At 39.5% G+C, this 17,595-nt stretch overlaps 1 protein-coding gene across 3 annotated transcripts in view; it reads left to right on the top strand.

Annotated features, from left to right (window-relative positions):
- The window catches only part of RBBP5 (RB binding protein 5, histone lysine methyltransferase complex subunit), a 39,530-nt gene that overhangs the window by 10,352 nt on the left and 11,583 nt on the right, over positions 1 to 17,595 (top strand). For 2 of the 3 annotated variants that reach the window (XM_025421120.3, XM_025421119.3), the window contains exons 2-9: positions 1,734 to 1,759; positions 2,601 to 2,773; positions 11,763 to 11,903; positions 13,033 to 13,195; positions 15,595 to 15,704; positions 16,750 to 16,869; positions 16,958 to 17,111; positions 17,205 to 17,276. In XM_025421120.3, the coding sequence (XP_025276905.1) occupies positions 1,734 to 1,759; positions 2,601 to 2,773; positions 11,763 to 11,903; positions 13,033 to 13,195; positions 15,595 to 15,704; positions 16,750 to 16,869; positions 16,958 to 17,111; positions 17,205 to 17,276 (959 nt within the window). The remainder of the gene's footprint in view (positions 1 to 1,733; positions 1,760 to 2,600; positions 2,774 to 11,762; positions 11,904 to 13,032; positions 13,196 to 15,594; positions 15,705 to 16,749; positions 16,870 to 16,957; positions 17,112 to 17,204; positions 17,277 to 17,595) is intronic. The other variant, XM_025421121.3, reaches the window with a different exon arrangement.

The following is a 17,595-nucleotide window of genomic DNA, read 5'->3' as shown; positions in this document are numbered from 1 at the left end:
TTAATTACACATTTCTGTATTACATGTATTACTTCAGTAACTTGACAAAAGTTCTTTCAAAAACCTTTTTTTTTTTTTTTTTTAAGATTTTATTTATTCATAAGAGACACAGGGAGAGGTGCAGAGACCCAGGCAGAGGGAAAAGCAGGCTCCTTGCCGGGGAGCCCGAAGCCGAACTCCATCCCAGGACCCTGGGATCACGCCCTGAGCCAAAGGCAGACACTCAACCGCTGAGCCATCCAAGCGTCCCCAAAAACCTTTCTTGATCTGGTTTCAGCATTTCAGGTCCTTCTTTCATAATTGAATGCAGTCAGCCACTCTAAGTCTGGTTCACATTAGATAAATCAAGATAATTACCTTTTGGGGACATTTACCTTTAGTGTTCTTTACTGTAGGGCTGGTGCTTTTTGATTACTTCTAATGTTTTCACTGTGGTTTTTTTTTTTTCTTCCTTTCGTTTTAAGTAATCTCTACACCCAACAAGGGGCTCAAACTCCCAACCCAGAGATCAGGAGTTGCCTGCTCTTCCAAGTGAGTCAGCCAGGGATCCTTCACTCTTTAGTTTTCAATCAATTTTTATAAAGGACAGAATAGAATGTCACATAAAACTGGTTTTCAGACTTTTTTTTCTTTTAAGTAGACTTTTTTTTTTTTTTTAAGATTTAATTTATTTATTCATGAGAGAGAGAGAGGCAGTCAGAGAGACAGGCAGAGGGAGAAACAGTCTCCATGCAGGGAGCCTGATGCAGGACTCCATCCCGAAACTCCAGGATCACACCCTGGGCCAAAGGCAGGTGCTAAACTGCTGAGCCACCCAGAGATCCCTAGACTTCTTTTTTATTTTAAATGAAATCTGATTTGGGTGCCTTATGTGTGAAACAGCTTTCATGGACCTGTAGTTTTCAGTATAAAGACCACTGTAGTAAAATACTTAGGTAATGTTATAAGTAAATCCTGACAAAGATAGTGTTGCTGCTGATGTGACAGTTCTGAGAAGTGGGCGGTATCATCATGCCATCATCTGCAGCTTGAAATGTTTTTGACTTGTGTGTGAACACCACATTTCATATAGGAAAAGCATTTAGGCGTGTTGACCCCCAACTGTCATTTGCTTAAGAAATTAATCTAGAGAATTGCATCAGTAATCAACTACCAGATGATGTGACAATGCACATGTCATTAATAGGAAGGTAGATGACCACGGCTGGTTGGCTGCTGCTAATGAAGGTTTCAGAGAGTTCATCTGACTTAAGATAGTTTGACAGATTGGGTTTTTAAAAGTTTGTAATTCAGAATAACCAGCATAGCCCCGTTACCTGTTTATGTAAGTAACATTTTTATGAAAAATAACTTCTCTAAAACAGAGTGGGAAGAAGAGCATTGTTTTATGAGTTGTCTTTTTAATGCATTGCCTAAGTAGAAGTTGGCAGAGTTCTTGCATCTACTTTTGCATGAATTCTGTTACAATATCACTGCTGATGTGGCCTCAGGAGAACTCATCTGTAAACTTAGGAGGTAGGAGAGTAAAGAGGCAGATGCCATCTTGAAATGATAATGAAAATAGGTGTGTCCCCCTCCCCCCCCCCCCCCCGCCCCCAAGTCCCAGAGCTACCCCCTGCTACCAAGCAGTTCCCCATCCACACTTTGCAGACCACTGCATCCACCAATTATAAGTTGGAGGATCCTTGGTATGTTGCACATGCTCCATGAATTCTTTCTTTGCTTTGTTGCAGAGTCCTTTGGGCAGAATTATCCAGAGGTAAGAGTATAGTATTATTGTGAATTTAGGAGTATGGTAACTTGATAGCTTTTGTGTTTGAATGGAAAATGTTGTTTGATCCCCCCCCTCCTTTGACAACAGGAGCTTTAAGTATAATGATACCTCTTTTGCTATAATATGGAATTCAGTATTGAATTTTGAGGAGAGAAGATATAGATAGACAATATTGGTGGAAAATCTCACCATAAGGTTGTAAATCTTAAAAAAAAAGGTGAAGAATCTTTCACAAACAGTACCATCACCTGTACATAGATTTTTTTTCCTGTGTGTTTTTCTAGCTTTAGTCAGTGTTTTTGCATAGTAATAATGTGTATGCCCTAAATGTGCTTTACTTTTTTAAATGTAAAAATATCTTGTAATACTTTAAATATTTGTTGGTGTAACCATTATGGTTATTTTAAATGGGTTGACATGAATATAAAATAATGTATTTAACTTTTCCTGATGTTGCACATACAAGTTGTTCTAGGGGTTTTGTTATAAATTATTTTTCTCATAATAAATCCCAAGACTATGATTACTGGGTCAGTGGGATGACTCTTAATGAATTTTGTTATATTTTGCCTAATTGCCCTCTACATTGAGTACAGTTATACTAGTAATGTATGGGATTAATCACATCTGTTTCCAGAAATTAGCTTTTATAACTATTTCCTCGTTTTGGCTAGTTTAATAGGTGTAAAAACACAATAGAGTTTCTTTTGGTACACATCATAATTTAAATTAAACAAAAGTGTCATAGATGATAGAGAACCTTTGAGAAATAATTTGGATATCTTGGTATTATTGTCTATATCCTCGTATTCATTTTAATTTTTAGGAGGCCGATGGAACTTTGGATTGTATCAGCATGGCCCTGACTTGCACCTTTAACAGGTGGGGCACGCTGCTTGCAGTTGGCTGTAATGATGGCCGAATTGTCATCTGGGATTTCTTGACAAGAGGCATTGCTAAAATAATTAGTGCACACATCCATCCAGTTTGTTCTTTATGGTAAGGAATTTTAACATTAATATGTTTAATATGAGTTGAATCAGGGGGATGAATGGTGACTCTATAATTGCCAATCTCATTGTACTAGATTTTAATACTTAGAGTTTTTAAGTGTTCAGTCTTTAGTAGTACAATTTCTCATAGCATATGTAGACCTGGAATCCATGTTATCCTTGAAGTACCTTTGTGGGGGAGAAATTGAGTGTACTTGTAGATTTATATCAGGCTCTGAGAATATTGCAGTACTGAAATGAGATATTTACAGATTGCTGCTGTAGTAGTATTTGTGATATTGACTTTTCATTTAGAAAAGAAAATCTTGATTAGGGAAGCTAATCCCTAATTAGCTTGGAAGGGAAGCTTGGAAGTCTTCTACTTCAGCTTTGTCCAGGTTCCTGAATTCCAGCAGTTTTAATGATCATGAGTATGTCTGTTCCTTCACTGAATTATAGTTGAGGCTTTTTATCAAATAAATTGAGCTAAAATCTAGTTTAACATAAATTCCCATTGATTTCTTTCTTCCTCTCTGGGACTGCTGTATTTACTTCAGAAATTTTAGGACACCTTTTCTTCTAAATGAACTTGGGGCCAAAAAAAGGACCTAATCAAATTTAGGTTAAAAAGAAAAAAAGAGGGGATCCCTGGGTGGCTCAGCGGTTTAGCGCCTGCCTTTGGCCCAGGGTGTGATCGTGGAGTCCTGGGATCGAGTCCCACATCGGGCTCCCTGCAAGGAGCCTGCTTCTCCCTCTGCCTGTCTCTGCCTCTCTCTCTCTCTCTCATGACTAAATAAATAAAATCTTTAAAAAAAAAAAAAAAGATTTTATTTATATGTTTATTTTAGAGTGAGCGAGCAAGTGTGCAAGTGTGCGAACTGGGGAAGGAGCACTGTAGGGAGAGAGGGACAAGCAGACTCTGCAGACTTGGGACGAGCATGAATCTGATGTAGGGCTTGATTTCATGACCTCGAGATCATGACCTGAGCCGAAATCAAGAGTAAGATGCTCAACTGACTGAGTCACCCAGGCGCCCCATAATCTGATCTGGATTTATGAAACTAACTTCAGCTATATTGTAATGGCAGCTATTGTAGATTGGGAGGAGGCCTGAATCCCAGTAGGTTTGGCTGCTAATGAACTCTCTTTGGCCAAAACTTGTCCCTAATATGAGAGAGTACCAGCCTGGAAGATCCCTTAGGGTTTTTCCATCTCCTTTGCTTTTTTTTTTTTTTTTTTTAAACTGTTCTTGCAGTAAAGATTTAAATAAACCTGTATGTTTTTAATAGCTTTATTAAAATATATGTAATTCACATACTATACAATTGACTCAGCGTATAGTTCACTGGTTTTTATATATTTAGAGTTGTGCAACCTCATCACAATCTTAATATTTCCTACCTGTTAAAAATACACAATTTATTTTTATTGTTAAATAATATGTAATCATTTAGAATATTATGGAAAATACACCAAAGCAGAAAGAACAACTGGTATCTCCCATAATCCCAACCCAAGTATTATTACTGTAAAGATTTTAGTATGTTTCTATATATAGTTTTTAAAGAGCAGAATTTGTAATTGTGCTCTATTTTATTTTTTTAAAGATTTTATTCATTGAGAGAGAGAGCAAAGGGAGGGGAAGAGGTAGAGGGAGAAGCACACTCTCTGCTGAGCAGGGAGGCCAACTCAGGGTTTGATCCCAGGACCCCAAGACCGCAACCCAAGCCGGAGGCAGATGCTTAACCGAGCCACCCAGGTGCCCCTTTATTCTGTTTTACTTTATTTTATTTTTTTATTAAAAAAAGTTTTTTTTAAAATTTATTTATTTATGATAGTCACAGAGAGAGAGAGAGAGAGAGAGGCAGAGATACAGGCAGAGGGAGAAGCAGGCTCCATGCACTGGGAGCCCGATATGGGATTCGATCCTAGGTGTCCAGGATCGCGCCCTGGGCCAAAGGCAGGCGCCAAACCGCTGCGCCACCCAGGGATCCCTTTTCTGTTTTATAGTTTGCTTTTTTCTCCCTAACACTGGATAGTTTCCTGTTTACATAGCGTCTTTTTTTTTTTTTTTTTTTTTAAGATTTTATTTATTTGAGAGAACAGAGAGTGAGAGAGAGAGCACGAATGCTGAGCAGGGAGCCTGAATTGGGGCTCGATCCCAGGATCATGACCTGAGCCAAAGGCAGACACCTAACTGAGCCACTAGACACCCTCTGCTTGCATAACCTCTAAAACTTTATGGCTCTTTATCTTCTCATAGATGAACCATCGTTTACTTAACAGTTTATGCTAGTTTCCCTGCTACATGTTTAATGAATATCTTTGTGCATAAACTTATATATTCATTCATTTCAGCAAACATGAATTACATAGTAGTTGCAAGTACTGAAGCTTTATGGTTCCTGTACAAGAACTGTGTTTTTAGATTTAGTGGAGGTGATGATTCATGTACTGGAGAACAGTAGTACAGAAAGGCTTTGTAGGTGAGATGATTTCTAACCTCAAATGTGTATGTAGATGTTTACCAATTGTATTCTACACAGAGGACACTGCACAGGCAAAGGTACATCAGCTTTAAGACCAGCACGATCAGATGGGGAACTGCAGGTAGTTCAAGATAGATGGATTGTGGTGTAGGAGATGTGATATGGCAAGAGTCAGTGAACTGAGATCCTCATGGAAGGTGATGAGCTTTTAATTAAAAAAAAAAAACAAAAAAAAAACCTTTAGAACAGCATGTGGAAAAGAGATTGAAGGAGACGGAATGAAGATAAGGGAAATGCAGAGATCTCCGCTAGAGATGATGAGCACAGTTGCAGCAGGAATGGGGCTGAGCAGTACAGATAGGAGAGAGGGTAGAGAAATAAGAGTCCTGGTCATTAGTCAGATAAGGAGTCTGAGCAAAGTGCAGAAGTTATGATGACCCTCAGATTTCTGGGTTGGATGAAGATACTGATATAAACTTGAGGGGGAAATGGTAAGTTTGAGATCATGGTTGCATCTTTCTTATTCTGTTGCAAAAATTTGTTTTATGAGTATCTTCCTTGTGAGACGGTAAGTGCTGATTTATGAACCTTGTCTGCCGCTTTCCTGCTATATTCTCAGCCTCTAGTTTTTGTATTTGTGTTTGTTTTTTCCCCAGCTTCTAATTTGTGCCTGCTCATTTAGTTTGGAATTGTTGGGTATATTGTTACTATATTCTATTATTATATATTTTTTCAGTGGGAGAACCCCTCTTAGTTTTCATTTATTTCACTTAAAAAATTAGATTCCTTTTTTTTTTTTTTTTTTTAAGGATTTTGTTTATTTTGGGGGGTCCCTGGGTGGCTCAGTGGTTTCACCTGCTTTCAGCCTAGGGCATAATTCTGGAGACCAGGGATCAAGTCCCACATCGGGCTCCCTACATGGAGCCTGCTTCTCCCTCTGCCTGTGTCTCTGCCTCTCTCTCTCTCTCTCTCTTTCTCTCTATGTCTCTCATGAATAAGTAAATAAAATCTTAAAAAATTTTTTTATTTATTTGAGAGAGAGAACCAGAGAGAGAGCATGAGTGAAGGGAGGGGCAGAGGCAGAAGCCGACTCCTCACTAAGCAGGGAGCCGGATCCAGCTTTAACTGATTGAGCCACCCAGGCACCCCATAGATTCTCTTCTATTTTAACAGAAATGCAAGCTTGCTATGGGAAAAAGAGAAAAGGATATTATAGCACAAGACGGTTCAAAGAACAAAATGGAATGATAGGTAACATTCTGTTCAGTTGAAAGGACAAAATGGAATGATAGGTAACATTCTGTTCAGTAGTCAGATGCTTCTCCCTCTGCTCCTCTACCCATCCCTTCTTATGCACACTCAGCAGCCTCTTTTTCTCTCTCTCTCTCTCTCTCAAATAAATAAAATATTAAAAAAAAGAAAAAGAAAAAAGCTCTCCCTTGTTTGTCCCCACTCCCAGTATGGTCTGGTTCCCTGTGTGCTTTCATTTTTTTTGTCCTTCTGATAATTATTTTCATATATCTAAACAACATGTATATGTTACTTTTTTGGTTTGTTAATTTTGCTACTTATGATACATACTGTTACAGTGTATGCAAGTGTTAGCTCACCCTGTTACTCTCCTATCATTTGCTGAAATAGGTGGATCGCTGGCTTTTTGTTGTGAATCCTAACAGAAGGGCATCTTTATGCCTCATCTCTTATTAGATTCACATTCTCTAGAAGGATCCTGTAATTGCCTTTCTGAGGGGTAAGCATGACTGCAAGTGTTCTTGCAGTATGAGAGAGGTTCCAAAGTTCTTTGGTATGCAGACTTGAACTTCATCCCTTTATATTCGCTTCCTTATTTTACTCTTGCTTTTGCTCCTTGAATTCCAAGTCTGGAAATACATTCATCTTGTCTCTGATACAAATAATTGTTAATGATTTTTGAGCACTCATGATGTATCAGGCATTGACTAGGAGTTTTATATATACTGATCTTAATTCTGTCAATAGTCTTCTGCTGGGTAGGTAATATTATTGCTCCTATGTTGTAGGTGAGGAAATTGAAGCTCAGAAGGGTGTATAACTTGCCCAGGATCTCACAGATAAAAGGTGGTAATGTCTAGGCTTCAGCATAAGTCTGACTCTTGATCCTACCTTCTTAACCATGGAGATATACTACCAGCTAAGTTCCTCAGTAGCAATTTCTCTTCATTGTAAAATTTGGGTAAATACTGGTTGTGGGTTTCCTCCTCCCTTCTGTTTTTCTTTTTTTTTTTTTTTAATATTTATTTATTTATTCATAGAGACACGAGAGAGAGAGAGAGAGAGAGAGAGAGAGAGAGGCAGAGACACAGGCAGAGGGAGAAGCAGGCTCTATGCAGGGAGCCTGATGTGGGACTTGATCCTGGGTCTCTAGGATCACACCCTGGGCTGCAGGCGACGCTAAACCGCTGCGCCACCCGAGCTGCCCCATGTTTTTCTTTTTTCTTTTTAAAATTTTATTTATTTTTGTCCCTTCCCCCCCCCCCCCCCCGCCTTCATGTGGCTTTCTTGAACATTTTTTAGAATTTCACTTTATCTGTAATAGTCCCCCTTATCTGTGGTTTCCCTTTTTGTGGTTTCAGTTACCTGTGGTCAACCACAGTTAGGCAGCAGATGATTCTGACATACTGTCAGAAGGCCAGTAGTAGCCTAATGCTGTGTCATGATACCTACGTCTTTCCCCATGCTTCTTGTCCTCAACATAGGGATTTTATCATCTTGTACTATCATAAGAGGAGTGAGTGCACTGAAAGATTTTGAGAGGGAGACCACATTCACATAACTTTGATTACAGTATTTGTTATAATTCTGTTTTATTACCACTCGTTGTTAATTTATGCCTAACATAAATCAAACTTTATAATAGGTATGTTAGCTACAGGAAAACACAGTCTACATGGCATTTGATACTATGGTGGCTTTAGGAATCCATTGGGGGGGTCCTAGTATCCCCCATGGCTAAGAGAGCTACTGTATTGTATTTTTGAGGGTATTTGTATAACTTTTCAGTGGTTACTAGGTATTATATTCTATAACACCTAACTAATTGCAGTCTACAAGTGTTGACATCTTACCAATTCAAGTGAAGTGTAGAAACCTTACCTCCATTTATTCTCCTTCGTATATAATCGTCTTAGATATTTCCTCTGTATACACTCAGACCCACCATGTAAGACAGTGTTCTAATTTTTGGTAAGTGTCAAAACTAAAGGGAAAAAAACCCTGATCTTATCTTCCTATGTTTTTATTCTTTTCATTGTTCTTTTTCCCTCATATTCTAAGATTCTTCCTTTTATCATTTCCTTTCCATTTAGAGAACTTCCTTGAATCAGTTTTTGAGGGTAGATCTTCTGGCCAAATGTCTTGATTCACTTTTTTATACCTGAAGGATATTTTTGCTGATCATAGAATTTGAGTTATTCCATCTTCCAGTTCACTGATTCTTTCCTCTTTTTTCTTCATTGGCTGCTGAAACTGTCTATTGGGTTTCTTATTTTAGTTCTGTGTTTCATTTCTAAAATTCCCATTTCTGGTCTTCTCTGTATCTTTTATTTCTTTGCTAAGACTTTTTGTTTATTTTATTTTATTTTTCACTTATTTCAAGCATTTTCATAATTGCTTATGGAAACATATTTATGATGACTGCATTAAAATCCTTGTCAAATAATTCTAACATCAATGTTATCTCGGTGTCTTTTCTCTTTCAAGTTGCGATGATTTTTGTTCTTGAATTTTTTTTTAATATAAACTCAGTTTGCCAACATACACTGTAACACCCAGTGTTCATCTCATTTGCCGCCCTTAATGCCTATTACTCAGTTACCCCATCCCCCATCCACCTCCCCTTCAGCAACCCTTTGTTTCCCAAAGTTAGGAGTCTCTCATGGTTTGTCTTCTAGTTTTGGATTGATAGTGATTTTCTTTTGAAACTTCTCTTTTGGGATACCTGAGTGGCTCAGCGGTTGGGCGCCTGCCTTCAGCTTGGGGCATGATCCTGGAGTCCCGGGATTGAGTCCCGCATCAGGCTTCCTGAATGGAGCCTGCTTCTCCCTCTGCCTGTGTCTCTGCCTCTCTGTCTGTCTCTCTCATTACTAAATAAATAAAATCTTTTTTGTGGTTGTTGTTTTAAGATTTTATTCATTTATTCATGAGAGACCCGCACACAGAGAGAGAGGCAGAGGGAGAAGCAGGCTCCACGCAGGGAGCCCAACGTGGGACTCGATCCTAGGTCTCCAGGATCAGGCCCTGACCGAAGGCGGCGCTAAACCGCTGAGCCACCCGGGCTGCCCAATAAATAAAATCTTTAAAAAAAAATACAACACTTGTTTTGGATTGACAGTGATTTTCTTTTGAAAACTAACATTTTGGGTGTTGTGCTATGAGACTGTGGGGCTTTTTTAAATCTTGTGTTCTAGGGATCCCTGGGTGGTGCAGCGGTTTGGCGCCTGCCTTTGGCCCAGGGCGCGATCCTGGAGACCTGGGATCAGATCCCACATTGGGCTCCCGGTGCATGGAGCCTGCTTCTCCCTCTGCCTGTGTCTCTGCGCCTCTCTCTCTCTCTCTCTCTCTCTCCCTGTGTGACAATCATAAATAAATAAAAATTAAAAAAAAAAATAAATCTTGTGTTTTAGCTGGCCTCCTCTGACACTTGCCAGCAAAGAAGAGAGAGTGCCATCTTGTTAATTGCCAGATGGGTGGAAAGTCCAGGCTTCTTACTTGGCTTCATTTTTTTTTTCAATATTTGTTCTTTTTGTTTTTTTTTTTTTGTTTTTTTTTTAAGATTTTATTTATTTATTCATAGACACAGAGGGAGAGAGGCAGAGACACAGGGAGAGGGAGAAGCAGGCTCCATGCAGGGAGCCCGACGTGGGACTCGATCCTGGGTCTCCAGGATCACACCCCAGGCTGCAGGCGGCGCCAAACCGCTGTGCCACCAGGGCTGCCCCTTACTTGGCTTCATTATGTTAGGTGGGGTTGGAAGTTCAGGCTCCCCACTGACCGCCTAGGCTGATACCATCCTGGCTGGAAGGGTAGAAGTGCCTTGTTCCTGTTCTCCATGTGGGCTCCACTAACACTGCAGTGGGAGTCCTCATTACAGACTGGTGGGTATGAACATCTGGCTGCCCACTGAGCTTTCTTTGACAGTAGTGCAATTAGTGGGGAAAGGTGCCTTTCTATAAATAGGCAATAGTGAAGTTCTAGACTCTATTTAGATTTTGTTGATTGGGATGAAGGTGGAACTACGCTATTTTCCACATTGGTTGCTAGAGTATAGTAATTCTTGCCTAAAAGTTTTCTGTCTCTGTGAGCTGTCCTTTCCTGATCCTGTGGCCAGTGAAAGCAGGCTTGTCTTGAGGCTTTATTTGTGTGAGCCTGTTGGTGTAACAGGACTGTTGGCTTCTCCATCATTCAGTCTGGGATGTATAAGGCAAAAAGAAAATCCTGTGTCATTCCTCATATCCTGTAGTCTCTAGCCAGTCTGTCCTTGCTCTGCCCTCCAGAGTTTTTTTTTTGTGTTTATGTATGTTGTCCAGAGTCTTTAGCTGTACTTAGCAGGAGGAATTAATTCCTTTCTTAGTTATTTTATTTTGTTTTGCTTTGTTTTTAAAGATTTTATTTATTTATTCATGAGAAACACACACAGAGAGAGGCACAGGCAGAGGGAGAAAAGCAGGCTCCATGCAGGGATCCTGATGTGGGACTCGATCCCGGGACTCCAGGATCGTGCTCTGAGCTGAAGGCAGGCACTAAGCCGCTGAACCACCCAGGGATTCCCCCCTCCCCTTTTTTAGTTATTTTAAGTAACAGGTACTAATTTTTATTGTTTTATTTACACTGTGATGGTGCTATTTCTGGGACAACCTTCAGAAAGCTCAGATACTGCCTGCCGACCCCAGTTGTTACATCAACATTTAAGGGCTAGCAGATTGTAGACTTTTTTTTTTTTTTTTTTTGGATTGTAGACTCTTCTTAATGTTTGAATCTTTTATTCCTGGGGCCACTTGTAGTATTATCTTGAACTATTAAGAGCTTTTATTACTACATACAAAAATGTCATGAAAACATTCTTTTATTTACTGTTTAGTTGGAAAAGCTTGTGGATTTGAGTATATGTAAAAAAAAAAAAAAAAGAAGAAGAAGGGATCCCTGGGTGGCGCAGCGGTTTGGCGCCTGCCTTTGGCCCAGGGCGCGATCCTGGAGACCCGGGATCGAATCCCACGTCGGGCTCCCGGTGCATGGAGTCTGCTTCTCTCCCTCCCTCCCTCCCTCCCTCCCTCTCTCTCTCTCTCTCTCTCTCTCTCTCTCTCTCTGTGATTATCATAAATAAATAAAAAATTAAAAAGAAAAAGAAAAAAATAGTGTTGATACCTGCACCAAGGGCAGGATGTGCAACTCATGTATTTTTATCCATAAGAGTGGTACAGTGTACTTTAACTTAGGATATGTACTAATTTACTTCTTTTTTTTTTTTTTCAGCTGGAGTCGAGATGGTCATAAGCTCGTGAGTGCTTCCACTGATAACATAGTGTCACAGTGGGATGTTCTTTCAGGCGACTGCGACCAGAGGTTTCGGTTCCCTTCACCCATCCTAAAAGTCCAGTACCATCCACGAGATCAGTATGTTTCACTGGCACTGTTCTTTCCTGGGGCAGGGTCTGATTCTTTGTGGCCTAGCTCCAGGCTCATGACAAGTTCAGTTTAAGGTTTAGGAGGCAAAAGCACACATCTATTCAAATCTTCTACATAAAATAATGTTGGAAATTCTTTAGGTTGGCTTTACTGAATAGATTTTAAGGAGAGTGTTATTGTATTATATAATTAAAAACTGGGCAATATTAAGACTTTGGAAGTGGGCAGAGATAGGAATGAGAATAATAACTGGTCCTTGACCTGGAGCTTTTTGCCTGCTCCACCTCCCCAGTTATTTGAATTTCTTTAGAGGGAAATAGTTCAATATTAAAACTCATATAAATAAATAGATAGATAGATAGATAGATAGATAGATAGATGGAAAGGGGAAAGGGAAAAGAAGAAAAGGAAAAAGAAAGAAAGAAAAAGAAAGAAAGAAAAGAGAAAGAAAGAAAAAGAAAGAAAGAAAGAAAGAAAGAAAGAAAGAAAGAAAGAAAGCTACATTTAAAACCACGTTTAAGAGAAAGAGTTATACACCATTCCATTACCCAGACATAACTGTCTTCATTTCTCTTGGCTCTTTAGTAGTCACGCTCTCTTTAAGCATAATGTTTATTATCTAGTGCTTTATAGTTCATAAAGCACATTATATACATATGAGATGTACATAAGTAATGTATTTTTGCATCATTTTATTTTATTTTAAAGATTTTATTTATTCATGAGAGACAGAGCGAGGCAGAGACATAGGCATGCTGGGAGCCTAATGTGGGACTCGATCCCGGGATGCACAACCACTGAGCCACCCAGGCATCCCTTTACATCATTTTAGTTAGCATTTTGCCTTTTTACTTTATTGCATACATATTTCTACTGGCTTGCTACTTCTTCGTATTTATTTTTTATGATTACATTTTGTTTTGTTAAGCTAGGATCTGGTAGCTATATTCAGTCGTTTCCCTGTTATTAGACATTTGGATTTTAGGCTTTCTACTGTTTTAAATTTGCTTGGGCCGGGATAGGTGATGGAGATAGCAAGAGATCAGGGAAAAGGGCAAGAGAATCAGCCTTTTGATACCAAAGCAACAGCCAATGTATTATTCATATTTTTAAACAGGAACAAGGTTCTCGTGTGTCCCATGAAATCTGCTCCTGTCATGTTGACCCTTTCAGATTCCAAGCATGTTGTTCTGCCGGTAGATGACGACTCCGATTTGAACGTGGTTGCATCTTTTGATAGAAGAGGGGAATATATCTATACAGGAAATGCAAAAGGCAAGGTAAGCCTGCAAGCAGAGCAATGGGCATCAGTCATCCTGTGCAGTGGCTTATTTTGTGTTTACTTGTTCTGCTTTCTTTGAAATATCTTTTATCCCTGGACTAAGCCTGTCTCCTACCTGTGGCAAATGTGACCTATTTTTTCTCACATGCCTTCATAATAGTTTTTTGGATTGATTTATTAAAAAAATTTTTTTTAAAGATTTTATTTGACAGCATGCACAAGCAATGGGAGAGGGAGAGGGAGAAGCAGGCTCCCCCCGCCAAGCAGTGAGCCAGCCATGGGACTCTGGGATCATGACCTGAGCTAAAGACAGATGCTTAACCGACTGAGCCACCCAGGCGCCCTGTTCTTTTTTTTTTTTTTTTTTTAAAGATTTAATTTATTCATGAGAGAGACAGCGAGAGACAGGCAGACATACAGGCTCCCCGCAAGGAGCCTGATGCAGGACTTGATCCCAGACCCCAGGATCACTCCCTGAACCGAAGGCAGATGCTCACCCACTGAGCCACCCTGTTGTTTTTATTTAGAGTGATCAGAGACTACTTGGCTTAGAAAGGGTGGAGGGGCCTTTTGCTAATAAGGAAGGCCATTACTCATTTATAAAATTTAAAAGTCATAGTATAAAATGGAACACATCTGATCAGAATGTCTTAATGCCTAGTTCTGTAAATATTTAAAATTCAGGCCAGCTTAACCTGTAGTTTTATAGAGTAAGAAGTTAGGTTAGCTGAGCTCTCAGGTCCCTATTTTGCTTTGATTTTTTTAAAGATTTACTTACTTATTTTAGGGAGAGTATATGTGCATGTGCAAGCCAAGGGGTCAGGTGGGGTGGTAGGGCCAGAGGGAGAAGGAGAGCATGAGAAAGGGAGTAAAGCAGACTCTGCTGAGTGTGGGAATCGACGCTGGGCTTTATCTCAGGACCTTGAGATCATGACCTGAGCTGAAACCAAGAGTTGTACACTTAGCCACCTGAGCCACCCAGGTACTCTTCTAAGGTCCCTTTTAAGCTTAGAGTTTGTAGTTCCATTAGGCAGTTTGATTTTTTTTTTTTTTTTTTTTTTTTAATGGTGATTGGAGCATATAGGCTAGTATAATTGTATGGCTATCTTAGAAAGTGGCCATTTTTGGAAATTGTGGTAAAATGCACAACAAAAAGTCTATGATCTTAACCATCTTTTTCTTTTTCTTTTTTTTTTTAAGATTTTATTTATTTATTCATGAGAGACACAGAGAGGCAGAGACACAGGCAGAGGGAGAAGCAGGCTCCATGCAGGGAGCTCGATGCGGTACTCGATCCTGGGACTCCAGGATCACGCCCTGGGCCGAAGGCAGGTGCTAAACCACTGAGCCACCCAGGGATCCCCCATCTTTTTCTTTTTAAGATTTTATTTACTGGAGAGAGAGTGAGGGAGACCGTGAGAGAGCGAGAGAGAGAGAGGACAAGCAGGGGGAGGGACAGAGGCAGCCTTCCCATGGAGCAGGGAGCCTGATGCCGGGCTCCATCCCAGGTCCCTGGGATCATGATCTGAGCCAAAAGCAGATGCTTAACCAACTGAGCCACCCAGGCACCCCGTCTTAAGCATTCTTAAGTGCATAGTTTAGTAGTATTGAGTACATTCACATTGTGTACCTATCACTACCATGTGTCTCCAGAATTGTTTTCATCTTATGAAACTAAAACTCTGTACTTGTTAAGAGGGAACCTCCTATTCCTTGCTCCTTCCCACCTCTTGGTGGCAAACAGCATTCTTTCTGTGTGTATAAATTTGGCTACCCTAGGTACTTCATGTAAGTGGACTCATACAATATCTATCTTTTTGTCACTGGTTTATGTCACTTAGCCTGATGTCCTGAAGATTCCTTCATGCACAGCATGTGCCAGAATTTCCTCCTTTTCACAGCTGAATATATTCCACTGTAGTCATTTACCCCCTTTTATCCACTCATCTGTTGATGGTACTTGGGTTGCTTCCACCTTTTGACTATTGTGAATAACACTAAACGTTGTAGTTTTTTTAGGATTTTATTTATTTGAGAGAGCGATAGAGTGCACAAGTGAGCATAAGCAGGGGCTGAGGACAGCTGGAAAGAAGACTCCCCTCTGAGTGGGGAGCCTGATGCAGGGCTTTGGGATCATGACCTGAGCCAAAGGCAGACGCTTAACTGACTGAGCTACCCAAGCACTCCTAAACATTGTATTTTTAGAATAGATTAAAGAGATGGTCCTTTATTTGAAGAATTAAAAGGTAATTAATCAGGTTGAATCAATTAATCAGGTTGAATATATGAGGTGTTTATATTTTTACCTAGTCTCTGCTCAGCTTTAGAAATGGAAGCCAGATCTAATTACTGTAAGTTATCAAAATACTTAATTTTTTTTTTTCCTTTGAACTTTAGATTTTGGTCCTAAAAACAGATTCTCAGGATCTTGTTGCTTCCTTCAGAGTAACAACTGGAACGAGCAATACCACAGCTATTAAGTCCATAGAATTTGCCCGGAAGGGGAGGTGAGACCTTGTCTTTTTAGGGACAGTTTTAAAAGTGAGTAGAATGCAAAAATACATTGAGATTCACAGTTTTTGTGTATATTATACTTAAATCTTTAAGAAAGTTTACTTGAAAATAACTAGAAACTGTCAGTATTTGATTCTTAAGTTCATACAATTTTATTGCATTGAACCAGCAGTTACATCCTCTTTTCTGGCAATTACTAGGCAGTTCCTTTACAGAAAAGATATCTGGGTGGTATGTGCTTAGAAATAAAATGTCTGGCATATATATGTACTGGGTAAAGATGAGCTATTTTAGTAATCAGAACTGAGGTCACAGAATTCACATAAACATACACTATTTACACAAAACGTATGTACTCTCTTGCTTTCAGATGTTTTTCTGATAAGTATGGTTGCCCAGCTAGAAGTAGATAGGTCAACAGAAATGAGAAGAGTTGGGTTGTCAGTGTCAGGAGGGCAGGTAACAGTCCTCTTATCTTGTATAGGAGCACCCACGTGTACTTAGAGGACACTCATGTTCAAAGTTCTCTTGAATTAAGAAAAGCCTAGTGAAGTCTGTAGGAAGGTAGTGAAATAACTTAACATTTTGGACAGATTTCCAGTGTAACAGTAGAAAGTTTAACATTTTAAAATGACATATTTAGTTTATCAACTCGTTAGAAAGAATATGTCACGTATAAAATGGGCCAAAGAAATGAAGTACTCACTGTACGTCTTACTACGTAAGTTTGTGAATTCAGCAAGCTGGTTTCATTTTGGAGATCTTGAATTTCAATCAAATACTAAAGATTAAAAAAATACTGAAGATCAGTTTGTGTATATAGGGTTCAGGGATACACAGAAAGTATAGAACATGTTTTCACTTCAGCTTCTATTTCGCTTTGGAAGGTGACAAGTAAATACATAAGTAAGCTAGCCTGTCACTGAGTCTTCTCAATGGAGTAGTTAGTTCTGTGGTACTGTTCTAAATAACAGGTAGAAAATGTTAACAGAAACTGATTTCTGACCTCTTGTGTTAATGTCTTTATCCCTTCTCTAGTTGCTTTTTAATTAACACAGCAGATCGAATAATCCGAGTTTATGATGGCAGAGAAATCTTAACTTGTGGAAGAGATGGAGAGCCTGAACCCATGCAGAAGTTACAGGACTTGGTAAATAGGTATGTATCACCACCTAGGATAATGCAGGGGAGTTCATGAGCTGAACTCAGCTTCTGGTTCTCCTTGGGTCCTCTCTTTGTCTTTTAGGACCCCGTGGAAGAAATGTTGTTTCTCTGGGGATGGGGAATATATCGTGGCTGGTTCAGCTCGGCAGCATGCCTTGTACATCTGGGAGAAGAGCATTGGCAACCTGGTGAAGATTCTCCATGGGACAAGAGGAGAACTCCTCTTGGATGTAGCTGTAAGTAGGAGAGGTTGCCCTTGTGACTGATGTGAAACATGTAATCTCGGATCCATTCTTAGAGCTGATTTTTCTTTCCTTCCTTGCATTTAGTGGCATCCTGTTCGACCCATCATAGCATCCATTTCAAGTGGAGTGGTATCTATCTGGGCACAAAATCAAGTAGTAAGTATTTTTCTGGTTTAATTGGCTTAGAAGGTAAATATCCTCTGTTTATAGCGGAGAGCCTTATAGATAGTAAGCTAAAAACGATCTGTTTAATTTCTTTTGCATGTGATTCTTGTAACCTAATTAAATTGATTCAGTTTTGCTTTATTTTGATGGGAAGATCTTGGTCCAAAGCTTGATTTGCTACCTCTGTCTTCAGGGAGAAAGTCTGGGGTACTTTGTTATATTTTTCTGTTCCCTGAGTTTTCTTTTGCTTTTCTTATTTTCAGCTCAGTCTCTGTTTTAGATCTTATTTTTATTTTGAACACCTTTAATC

This window comes from Canis lupus, chromosome 38 (genome assembly GCF_003254725.2).
Source record: "Canis lupus dingo isolate Sandy chromosome 38, ASM325472v2, whole genome shotgun sequence".
Lineage (NCBI taxonomy): Eukaryota > Metazoa > Chordata > Mammalia > Carnivora > Canidae > Canis > Canis lupus.
The sequence above is the reverse complement of the archived record's forward strand: the minus strand, read 5'-3'. Positions and strand labels throughout refer to the sequence as shown.